The sequence below is a fragment of the Trichoderma asperellum genome, chromosome 7 (genome assembly GCF_020647865.1).
Source record: "Trichoderma asperellum chromosome 7, complete sequence".
Taxonomy (NCBI): Eukaryota; Fungi; Ascomycota; class Sordariomycetes; order Hypocreales; family Hypocreaceae; genus Trichoderma; species Trichoderma asperellum.
In genome coordinates this window covers 1,042,659-1,054,684 of record NC_089421.1, presented here as the reverse complement: position 1 = coordinate 1,054,684, position 12,026 = coordinate 1,042,659, and the positions used below count along the sequence as shown (strand labels likewise).

Sequence of the window (12,026 nt, the reverse complement as noted above, 5' to 3'; positions counted from 1 at the left end):
ATAAGACTACTTAATCTTACTAATACCTCTGTATAAAGTTACTTAACTAAGGCTTTATTAGCAGTATTAATATATATATATATAGGTATATATAAAAAGAAAAAAAAAAAAAAAAAAGAAAAGTTATATATATAAGTATTTTTAATCTTTTAGTTATTTAAGTAAATTAAATCTTCTACTAACCCTAAAGTAATAAAAAGAGCTATAACTATATAAAAAGGAGGAGGGGGACTATTACTATTATTAAACTTTTTTTATATATACCCTATTAACTTATTCTATTAAAAGCATTAAGCAGTATAGTTTTATTATTTATAATTACTACAGCAGCTATTAAAATAGCCTAAAAGGTAAATGTAAATAAAAAAAGGAGCTATATATATATTTTAATTTATAGTTATTAGCTATTAGCATTTATTATATAAAGTTAAAATAAAAATGCCTTTACTTTAAATAAAAAAGGCATTTATATATAAGTCCTATATATTAGTAATTTAATTTAGTTATATATAGCCCTAAATAAACTTAATTAAACAACCAGGCAGACTAATAGTAGCCTGCTATAATATATTATATATATATAATTAAAGTTACTAGCTATTAACATTAACCTTAATAAAGTATAGTTCTAGTAGCATTTATATTAAATTTATTAATAAAGGCTAAAGTAAAATATTAGCCTTATATATATTATTAATAGTAAAAAAAAAGAATTTATTATATAAGAAAGAGTCTATAGCTTTTAGTTTTAGCAGAGGTATTAGTTATTATTACTATAAGTAATAAAGTTAATAATAAAGGCTATATAAAGTAAAGGCATAAAGTATATATAATATAATAATAATGCTAATGTTATTATTATTATTATTATTATTATTATTACTGCTGCTGCTGCTGCTGCTATTACTGCTATAATAGTAGTAGTGGTAGTAATAGTAGTAGTAATAATAATAATAATAATAATAAAGAAAAAGAAAAAAAAAAAAAAGAAGAAAAGAAAGGGAAGAAGGTATATTTTTTATTTTACTTATATAATAAAGCTAGGCAGTAAAGTGCTAGTAAATAGTATTTTAGTAGTATTTTTATAAATATATTAGTAAGTGCAGTGTTTATATAAATTATATATAAAGAAAGCTTAACTAAATATCTTTTTATATTGCTAACTAAAGAGCTACATTTATTATATATATTAATAATATACCTATATTTTTATAATACTTTATAAAATTAATATACTATATCTATATAACTTTATTTTTAATATATCTACTGTATACTATACTTTTTTTTTTTTTTTTTTTCTTTTTTTTCTTTATTATCTTTATTTTTATATAGCTTTATTTTTTTATTATAATGCATTTATAAATAATAAAAGCCTGCCTAAAGGTTAAAGACTATATATATAAGTTTATATAAAAAGAATCTAGATTTTACTTTTTATTTATTTTATAGCTGCGCTTAACTTAATTCTATTATTATTAATAACTTTAAAGATAATATTTACTTTTCTTATATAATAAGTTAAGTATTTTAAGTATTATATATAAAAACTTAAGTAAATACTTAAGGCTATTAGCTTTAAGGACTAAAATAACTATAAAAATGTAATTATATAAGTAATTTAATATAAAAATTTAAAATAAATGCTTTAAAAGCAGTAAAAAAAAGCTATAGATTTAAAGAAATATAGCTAGATTTATATAACTATTTAATTAAACTGTAGATTTACTTAATTTCTTTTTTTATAATAAATAAAATATAAAGTAGTTTTTTTATTTTTAATAAAGTAATTAAATTAAATATATATAATTTATATTACTTTTAAACTATAAAGCTAACTTTTATAAATATACTTAATTTATTAATAATTCTATAGAATAATATATAATTAAAAGCGCTATTTAGTTTTATTAAAAGTAAATAAATTAAAAAGTATATATAATTAAGCTTTTTTTAGTAATTTAAAAAAAATATTCTTTAAAAACTTAAGAAGTTTTAGTCTATATAAAAAAGATTTAACTAGCTATTAAAATTACTTTTTATAAACTAGATAATATAAAAGCTATTTATATAAAAAGATAAAGGAATTTAATAGCAAAAAGAAAATAAATAAATTATTATCTATATAAACTTTTAAATAAAAAAAAATAAAAAATATATAAAAAAAATAAAGTTTAAATAAAAGGAAGATTTTTTTTTTTTTTTAGCTTTTACTTATAAAACGCTGCTGTATATAAAAAATATACTTTTTAATAATAATAAAAGTTTTCTTTTATTATTATCTTTACTAAGTGCTTTTTTTATTATTTTAATTAAGCACTAATTATTTACTAGCTTATTTAATTATATAAGTCCTAGAGGAGGTAATAAAAATAAAAAAAACTAAAAAAAAATAAAACTTTTAAAATCTATTAGCCCTGCAGCTTATATATATAATATTTAAAGCAGATGTCCTGCTTAAAAGCAGCAGTAAGTTATATAATTTAAAAGAAATTAATTATTTTTTTATTTATAAACTTTTAAATCTAGCTTTAAAAAGCATTTAATATTAAATCTTTTTATAATCTATAATCTCTTTTAAGTTTTAAATTATATTAAAGAAGTAAAGTCTATAAATAATTAATATATACTTATATAATAAAGATTTTACTATATATATTTTTAAATTTTACCCTAAAGCTTTAAAGTAAGCTAAAGAATAAAAAGTTATTTACTTTTTTAGTGTTTTTAGATTTATATATATAGTTAAAGATAAACTATAATATATAGGCATTAATAATTATTTAAATTTATATTATATAAACTTATTTAAAATAATTGCTTTATATATTAAGCTTTTATTTTAGTAAAAAGAAAAAAAATTTAAATTTATATTTTATAATAGCTTTAGTATTATATAAAGTACTTAATTATTAATAATATTTTTATTTTTATTAATTATAACTCTTTAATTTTATATATCTCTTTTATTATATAAATTAATTAATTACTTAAAAATTATATATTAATAATTTTTCTATATATAAATCTTATATAAATTCTATAGATTAATAAAATTAATAAATTTATCTTTTATTATAGAGCTATAAATTATATATAAGGTAATTTAATTAATAAGATTATTTTTTATAAATAAAGTATATTTTATAAATTTAATAAAATATAATTATTTAATTAGCTAGTAAAGACTTTATATAATATATTTTTTATTTATAATCTATTAATTAAAAGCGCTTTATTAAAATTAATACTATTAGCTTTTAATTTATATATTATAAATACTTAAATTATAAATATAGTAAAATATAATTTAATTTTTTTAATAATATTAATATTAAATGCTATTTTAGTCTTTATATATAATGCTAGCTGGTTTAGCCTTAATAAGAGTTACTTAAGCTGTTATTTATAAAGGTATTTTAATACTATAATTTAATTAAGTAAAGAATAATTATATTTATAGTTACTATATTATATAAAGATATTACTTAAGTATATTTATTAATATTATAGTAGATTATTTAATATAAAACTAGATAATATATTATAAGTAAGTATTAATATATATATATATTTAAATATTAAATCTTTTTAGTTTTTTATATTTATTAAAGCATTAAAGGAAATTTAATCTAGAGACTGTAAAGTCTATATAATACTTAAAATTTCCTTTATATTATTTTTTTACTTTCTTTAAGAGAATTATATAATAAAAATTATAAAGGCAATTTTAAGTAATAAATACTTAGCTTTTTAATTAAATATAGTTATAAAGATATCTTTAACTAAAGCTTTATATAGTAAATAATTATTATAAGTCTTTTTTTAAAAAAATAATTATTATTTATAAAGCTTTTTCTTTTTCTTTACTAATATAAAAATAATGCTTTATATTATTCTGCTAGTAGATAGTATAAATTACTTAAAGTAAAACTATATATTTATCTTACTATAGGTCTCTTTAAATTAAAGTATTACTATATTTATAATAAAAGAAGTACTATTATATATACTTAATTATATTATTAAAGACTTATATATATATTTACTATTATAAGCCTTATTTAATAAAAGTTAACTTTAGTATATAAAGAGAAATAGTAGATTTACTTTACTATTAAAGAAAATTATTTATATATATAAAAATCTTAAGCTTTAATTTATTTTTTAAAAATAAATTAAATATCTCCTTATATAAAAAATTAAAATTTACTTAAAATTACTATTATAAAAGTCCCTATAATATAAATATAGTCTTTAGTATATAAATATTAATACTCTATTACTCTTAGGCTAATAGTAAATTATTTATTTAAGTAAATATTTGCTAGTATATAAGATTAGTATTAAATAAAGAAATAATCTGCTTTTATATGCTTTTTAAATCTTTTATTAAATATATTTTTATTATAAATAAAATAGAGGTTGTATAATATATAATTTTTGTAATTTTATGATTCTTTTGTTTTTTCCAAATTTATAAGTTGCAGGGTTTTTGCACTCTTGCACACCCTATCTAAGGTGCCACCGTACTATTTGGCTATGGCAGTGGAGAATTTAGTGCCCCATTAAGTTCTTTACTGCAGCTCAGTGGCTTTCGGTTTTGTGCGGCCGTGGCTTTCCAATTATCGGCCCGCGTCATTGTTTGTTATCCAAGACTAGTAAACTCCTGTCATTCGCTAAACTGAGGTAAGCAGCCGTTTTTCGTCCATCACTGTAAGCTAAACAACATAATACGGGTACTTTAGATGCTTGATTAGAAGCAGCGCCCGCTGAAATGAGGGGTTCTAGCATCTACAAATATAAATCTGATGATAGCACCAAATGTCCAATTCAACTATATACCGAGTTAAATTCCATCTCTTACGCAATCCATATAACAGTCACACAATATCTTAGCTACCATGAGCAACTCTGCAGATGACATCGTCTCTCTATTCCGCACTTACGCGGCGGCTCTTGCTAAGCAAGATTGGGCCACAATAACGGCTGGGCTTCACCCAGAGCTTACTCGGAATCACCAAGCTCAAACTGCCGAGCAATATGTTAATCAAGCAAAGGAAGGATTCAAGGCTATTCCGGATCTACATGTTACGCTGGACCAGGCATTTGCCGATAAAAGCAACAGCTTCGTATTTGGTCGCCTAATCGTGCGAGGCACCCTCAAGCAAGAATTCATGGGAATCAAGCCCTCTGGACGCCCATTTGAGTTTTCGGAACTCACATTCTATGAGTATAAGGATGGTAAAGTTCTGCGGATCCTCACAGCTACGGATAAAGAGTCGATAAAGAATCAAGTCGAGAGCCTTCCTAGGACGCCATTTGATACAGGATATGGCTATAGGCTTCCTGAGCAGGTGACGGGGTTGAAAGAGAAATTTATAAATTTCATAGAAGGCATAAGCAAAGGAAATGCTGAGGAATCTGTGCTCGAATATAGTGCTCCCGAAGTGTTGTTTAATGGCGTACAAAAGGTCAAGGCACAGGAGATAGTCCAACAGAATCTTGCCGTACAAGACGCTCTCATAGAGTTGAAAGTGGAGGTTGACGGGCTGGTCGTTGACGAAGAACACCAGCGGGTTGGTTCTGCTTACTTCATTACTGGACGGGTCGCCAAGCCTTTCAAAAACTTTTTGCCAGGTCAGATCTTTCAACAATACAATTACGTTATCCATTTCATTAATGAGGATGGGAAACTCGGAGCCATAATATCAGTTACTGAGAGCGAGAAAGCTATCAGAAAAGTCAATACTGTGGTAGACTAATGTGCTAAGATATAGCTGGCCAAATTTCAGCTCTCCGACTATTTTAAACTTTATATCTACTTATATCTGATACTCTTTGAAAGTAATAGCCTTTTATTCTAACGAAGATTAATTGGAGCACCTTTCATTCTTTCGATACCAAAGCATGGTGAGAGTCACGGTGCCCAATACCGCCGCTTCATGCTAACCTATTCTTGGCGGGAATAAATGTTTCCACATTAGGCAATACGAAATATACATTCCCGTTGTCTCATTTCGTTCTCATATCCTTAGACTAAGCTCAAAATAACATTGTTCCAGCCACGAGCGACCCTGTGATAGCGCGACAGGCGAAGTTTATCGTCGTTTTATATACTTGGCTATACTGAGCATGAAACGGACGATTTTATAGCTATTCGTTCCGTAGCCACAAGTCTCAGGACATCGCAAACCCATGAAGCGGCTAAGATTGTTTGTAGCGAATATCGACTTAGCTATAGATTATTAGCACCGCCACGAAGGATTCAGACCACCACTACAAAAATAAGGGCGAAACCTCAGAATTGCTGTGTGCTATTACCGGCGGCTGCTGAAACACTGTCGCGTAGATGTTAAGCGACTTTTTAAACACCATTCCCGAAGGCGGGGGAGAAAGATACAAGTTGAACTTTGAAGGAGCGGCATCGGTGCTTCTGGGTAGCTATAAACTCTGGCAAACTGGCGTAAAATACTAAAAGAGGGTTTGTCGTGCAATCTCCTACTACTTTTCGATCCTAATAGTATCTCCGTGCAGAACGAATTTACTCGAAAGACGCATAAAGCATGTCTGGCCTCGAAATCGTGGCTCTCGTGCTCAGCATCATATCCGCGTGGTGTGCTATTGCTGTGGAGTATAGATCATGGCGCAAACGTAGGGCGCAGCGAGCGAGCCAACACAAGAACACTATATTACAAAATCATTTAACAAGTATTGCTCCGATATTAAACAACCAGTTCCAGGAGCACTTCCGGCGAGGAGGTGGCGCGTTTAAACGGGGAGACGGTAAGTTACTCACTTGGAAGCAAATGTCGACCAAGAAGGAACAGAGAGAATGAAGGTTAAGGCTAAAAGAGTGCGAAATATAACAAAAAAAAAAGTACTCTCGAGTATCATCGTACTCTGGTCCAATTCGCTGATGTTTTGCAGAGATAGGAATATCCGCTTTGAAAGATCAGTTAATACATGCTCAGAAGATAGAAATCGACCTCTTGAAAAGCCAAAGAGACAACCCTGGCGATGTAATTCATCCCAATCATGATTCTATCTTTGGTGAGTCTAGCACCGGGCGCGATGAGACCATGGCGATTCTTTCTCAGCAGTACCAACGTCTATCATAAGCGCAATCTATCCAAAGAGTATCACCTTTCGCATCATCTTCCTCTCTTCTATCTCAGGATCACGCAGCTGGGTCTCAAATAAACAGCTCCGGAGCTATGATATTGTACGACGGAGCAACTGGTTCTCCTGGAAATCCACCAATCCTCATGGACAGAAAGCGGCTCCGGGTAGATGCCTATGGAGTTGCCAACTTCAAGAGCCGCACGACTTCCGGTGGCCCCTGCCAGTCTGGCTGTTACAAGATAATATGCAACTATGAAATGACCGAAGTGCATGTTCGAGGCATTTTTATGGATGGTTCTGTCACATCGGCTACCTTCAACGGTGTCATGTATGCTGTAGCCCTTTCCCTTCTGCCATTGCTCCGCTGCTCCGGTGGTTACCGCTTGCTGACCGTAATTATTTCGACTTTGTAGGCCATACCCGAATTCTCGCATATTTTCGTACATCCCGGGCACCGCAAATACACCTGTACTTAAGGGATTTCAAGGTTGTTTTACGGTTTATCCAGAGGCAGGCAATGTTGTCGCATTTGAGCTGTGGTGGATGGGGGGATAATGTTCCATGTTGCGTGTTACATCTCAATCAATGCCATTTGAGAAGATTGTATCGAAATTATCAAGAAATTTAAACTTCACTTCCATCTTAACCGTTTATGGTGCAGAGTAATCTTTTATCATATTCTCAATTTACCATGCTCATACAATCACCCTCGGCCGTTTCTTAGACTCACGGCTCTGACCACTGCCCTATCAACTCCCCAAGACACCATTTAGCCCTGCAATCATATAGTACAAATGATACGGAGTTGATCAAGTATTAGTATCAGCTTATAGCTTCGGCTGGTGATTAATGGATGGTAAGAAAAAAGTCATGACTCCGTGTATAGTTATAAACAGTTCCAGGCCCTTGATTTAGCACATACGACCATAGGTAGTGGAGAATTCGGGGTCCCGTCTGCTCCCCCATAGACAAGCCACTAACCGGCAGATTAGTAGTTGAGTGGGTGACCATCAGCGAACACCGGCTGTTGTATGTTTTTTATTTTTACATCGTTTCGTTGGTGGTTGCTCTATAATTACCAGCAACACAGTGTTCTATCACATACGACCATATCCATTGGAATATACGGGATCCCGTCCGCTCTCCCAGAGTCAAGCCAATGAGAGGCAGATTAGTAGTCAGGTGGGTGACCACTGGCGAACACCGGCTGTTGTATGTTTTTTGCGTTGCTTTTTTGTTTCATTAATATTCTTGTAATCCAGCTGGCGTTGCATCGTGAGATCTTGTTTTCGGTGTTGTAACTAGAGGTGGGGCTGCAGCTTTGCATATGCGTACGCTCGTAGCGGCCTCTGCATATTCCTCCTCAAGATTACACACATAAACAATCCTGAAATATGGTGCATTTGATGTGTGATGTTTTAAAAACTATAGGTGGTTTCCCAAGGTAGTTAATGTTATTCTTTGTTGTTTTGCTTAGCGAATCCATCTATAAGTCTATCTGAGGCAAACTGGTGGCCGAATTGCACACTTATTAAATCCTCCAGAAAGCCCATATCGACGGCGAGTGATCGACTGCTGAGTAGTCGACTACAATTTAGAAGTAGAGGCATTGAGCCGCCACTACCTGGTCCCCAATTTTAGTTGGGATATCAGTTTGGGAATCATTATACGAAATGACCACTGAGCCACCGCCGCATTCTTCGTCGCTGTAAGACGTCAGTCAAGAACAATAAACGCAAGCAAAGAATCCGACTTACTCATGCAGAAAACATTTTATAGTATGGCCTTCTATGGTTGGGATCCAGATAGAACCACTATAACGAGTTGAGTTTGCGAAATTAGTATTATTTAGGACATGGTACTCACATGAAGTCAGAAGTGATAGGAGTGCAATCATCGCTGATAAAGAATCGGCCTCCCTTATAATTCTCATGAGTGAACAAAAGTCCCTATATACCGGTGAATTTGGTCAGTGAACAGTGGTAGCAGTGGGGTAGAATTGAACCGGCTCACAAAAGGGTCTGGGACTGGGGTTTTCTTGACAGCCACAGTCAGGGCAGCGAAGGCGAAGGAGACCAAAGCGGATGACTTCATGGCTGGTATTGATCAAAGGTAAACGATAAGCAGTCGGATGTTCGATGGAGAAACCAGCGATTTGAGGCACATGAAGCGCCTATTTATACATCGTTCCGATACTATATATTACGGTATTCTGAATACAGGGACATAGTCTTACATAAGGTATCAGAGCTCAAGTCAGAAGACAAATACGGGAGCAGAATCAAAGTACACCATGAAAATGTAATGTAGTTGATACCCGCTCCGCTACTTAGGTCCTCGACTAGGACTAGGCCGATCCCAGTTGACAGGCTGACGTAGGGAGGGAGACTTGGCTGAGTAAGAGTGTCTTAGATTGTCCTTTTGAGATCTACAGCCGATCGACTTTTACAAAAAACATTACTCGATCTTGGCCAATGCGCAAAGACGCAAGGTTCTTTACGAGGGGTAGCGTTCCCAAAGGCTGGTTATTGGGCTGCTTGTCTCAGTTATCAAGGTAGGTGAAAGAGAGGGGGCTCCAGTCGGTCAAAATGCAGTCCCTGGTTTAATGGCGGAGGTATTGAATCTTAAAATGGAGCCTCACTCGCATCACTAGGCCGTGATCTAGTATTGGAGTTGGGGGATTGCTTGCATACGACGTGGAGGGTACAGCGCCAGTACCTGTACTCACTGTCGGGAATGCAGAGAATGGAAACTGAGACATGGAGGGAAAACAATGCGTATTTGAATATAACTGGACAGTGACTTGAGTGCTACAGAGTAGTTACATGCTACTGATTGGCCTTTTTTACTTTCGCTGTCTTCTTGCTAACTATTGGCTTGCCGATCAAAGCACGTATGAAGGTGAGTTTGAGTTGCTACAGGGATATTGCTGAGCTACCGAGCTTGATTTCATGCGACTGACGACTCAAACAGACCTACGGAGAAGCAGAAATGGCGGTCAGGCTGGAACAGTACATGTATCTTGAGGTACATTTAGATATGCTGTACACGCATTTTGGGAAGAAAACGATAATGCGAGGCAAGTGATAGATGAGACCTTAGAATAACACTATTAATAGAAAAGATTTATAGCATAATTGACTAGTCCTCATTAATAGCATCTCATGTAGAGGTAAAGCGCATTATGCCTGAAACTATAGTTAACAATCAACATGAGCCGATAATATATATCATGGGCCACTGATTCGAATGATTGTTCGCGAGACTAAGTCGTTTTCCTAACGAGAAGCATTTCTTGAACCCCTATGGGCTTGATATCCGGAAAGCTCTTGTTGAGAGCCTTCTCAACGGGGATGTCGAACTGGCCTCCAACAACCCAGCTTCCAAGAAGAGCCAAAATCTGCCGAGCAAAAGGTTCTGGGAACGGAGAGTTTGCTAGTTCTGCTTTGTGAGAGGGGAGCTCAGTGACTTCTCCTCTTGCAAGCTTCTCAATTGGATCGTATGATACTTCAAACTGAGTACCTGAAATAAAAGATGTTAATGAAAGAAGTCCATTCAACTAATATAGCTGGAGATCTGCCTCTTCATACCTGTTACCTCTTCCGCTATTTTGACGAATTTGTTCCAGGTCGTTTTCTCCCCATATACGTACGTTATTTCCTCCCACTTTGGAGCGCCCAAATATGCAGAAACGAATTTGGCGACGTCGTATGAGTAGATGAGAGATATCGGTTCATTTCCAGTTCCAGGGATAGCTGCCTTCCTGCTGCTCATGTCAACAGCAAAGGACATGGGAGGGAGGTGTGTTTTGATCGCAGGAATTCCATAGTAATCCATGAAAAAGCCAACTGAGAATCGTGTCCATTCGAGTGTGGTGCTCCGTAGCGCAGCGTTAGAAGCTTTTTGGAGTATCGAGACGGGGGATCTGAGCTCATTGTTAGTTCGTATTTAGATAGTATTGCACGGACTTCTTACGTCTCAGTGGGAAGCGATCCCCAACCGCTAGCAATAAACCGGGATACAGCTGAGGCTTGTTCTGCGGCTTTTATGAGATTGACCTCAGCAGCAGAGGATGTCTCGTCAGTCACTTGAATGGTAGAGATGATTATCGCCACTTCATGCTGCGCTAAGAGTTTGGCGGTTGCACCGATATCGGTATAGTCAACGGCGTAACATGGAACATTATCCAAGACTGTTTGAGACTATATTATTCGCTTTAGATGACTTTAGATATGTCTTAATGCTGAGAAAAATTCCGTACCTTGCGTCCTAGAACAATGACTTTGTAACTTGGAGACGTTGCAAGAGTCTCAACAATGGTGCGGCCAACGTTACCCGTGCCACCAGCTACAGCAACAACGACTGACATTTTCAAATGTATATTAACCAGTAAGCTTAATTATTTCTCCGCTGTGCAAGTATGTTCTGTATTCGAAATCGAAATGGAAGACATAAGACAGTCTTTAGATTCACAAATGGACATGATTCCAAGGCGTAGTATTTATATACGTGAAAATGAGCGACACTTCTTATAAATCCAAATGGTTATCATTTATTTCTACAATTTGTCAGCTCTTATGTGTAAATATTAATTCATGTTTCAAAGCAAGTTTAGACATTAACAATCGTTATTTCGCTGATCTAATTTAGCTTGACATACAAGAGCTGCGCGCGCTTTCCTAATTTGGAAATGCGACGACATTCGCAGGTCTTTATTTAGCTCTCCAACAATTTTCAGCATATACTAAGTATATAGCCGCCAAATGGTATATGAATCTATGTATTTTGGTGCAGCTGAAATATAATATTTCATGCTCATATTACTAAACATTGCATACTGATGCTGTAAATCTTACACAAGATAACAGGCTACCAAGTCGCTAAAAGCCCAGTTGTCCGCA

The 12,026-nt window shown here is 33.0% G+C and overlaps 4 protein-coding genes across 4 annotated transcripts; 2 read left to right on the top strand and 2 right to left on the bottom strand.

Annotated features, from left to right (window-relative positions):
- Positions 1-4,904: 4,904 nt before the first annotated feature.
- TrAFT101_011122 (uncharacterized protein) lies at positions 4,905-5,765 on the top strand (the record flags this gene model as incomplete). Its single annotated transcript, XM_024898687.2, has 1 exon — positions 4,905-5,765. One exon carries the CDS (start codon positions 4,905-4,907, stop codon positions 5,763-5,765), a length of 861 nt encoding a protein of 286 aa, XP_024757076.2.
- A 1,452-nt stretch (positions 5,766-7,217) lies between these two features.
- On the top strand, positions 7,218-7,680 carry TrAFT101_011121 (uncharacterized protein; the record flags this gene model as incomplete). The annotated part of the gene is made up of 2 exons (XM_066129155.1): positions 7,218-7,453; positions 7,539-7,680. The coding sequence occupies 2 exons, from the start codon at positions 7,218-7,220 to the stop codon at positions 7,678-7,680; spliced, it is 378 nt and encodes a 125-aa protein (XP_065985285.1).
- An 846-nt stretch (positions 7,681-8,526) lies between these two features.
- Positions 8,527-9,257, bottom strand: TrAFT101_011120 (uncharacterized protein). The gene is made up of 4 exons (XM_024904401.2): positions 9,139-9,257; positions 8,992-9,074; positions 8,883-8,939; positions 8,527-8,831 (listed from the first exon to the last, which is right to left on the bottom strand). The coding sequence occupies exons 1-4, from the start codon at positions 9,217-9,219 to the stop codon at positions 8,720-8,722; spliced, it is 333 nt and encodes a 110-aa protein (XP_024757072.1). The 5' UTR covers positions 9,220-9,257; the 3' UTR covers positions 8,527-8,719.
- A 1,133-nt stretch (positions 9,258-10,390) lies between these two features.
- Positions 10,391-11,494, bottom strand: TrAFT101_011119 (uncharacterized protein; the record flags this gene model as incomplete). The annotated part of the gene is made up of 4 exons (XM_024907006.1): positions 10,391-10,647; positions 10,716-11,050; positions 11,101-11,327; positions 11,387-11,494. 4 exons carry the CDS (start codon positions 11,492-11,494, stop codon positions 10,391-10,393), a joined length of 927 nt encoding a protein of 308 aa, XP_024757071.1.
- Between the last annotated feature and the right edge of the window lie 532 nt (positions 11,495-12,026).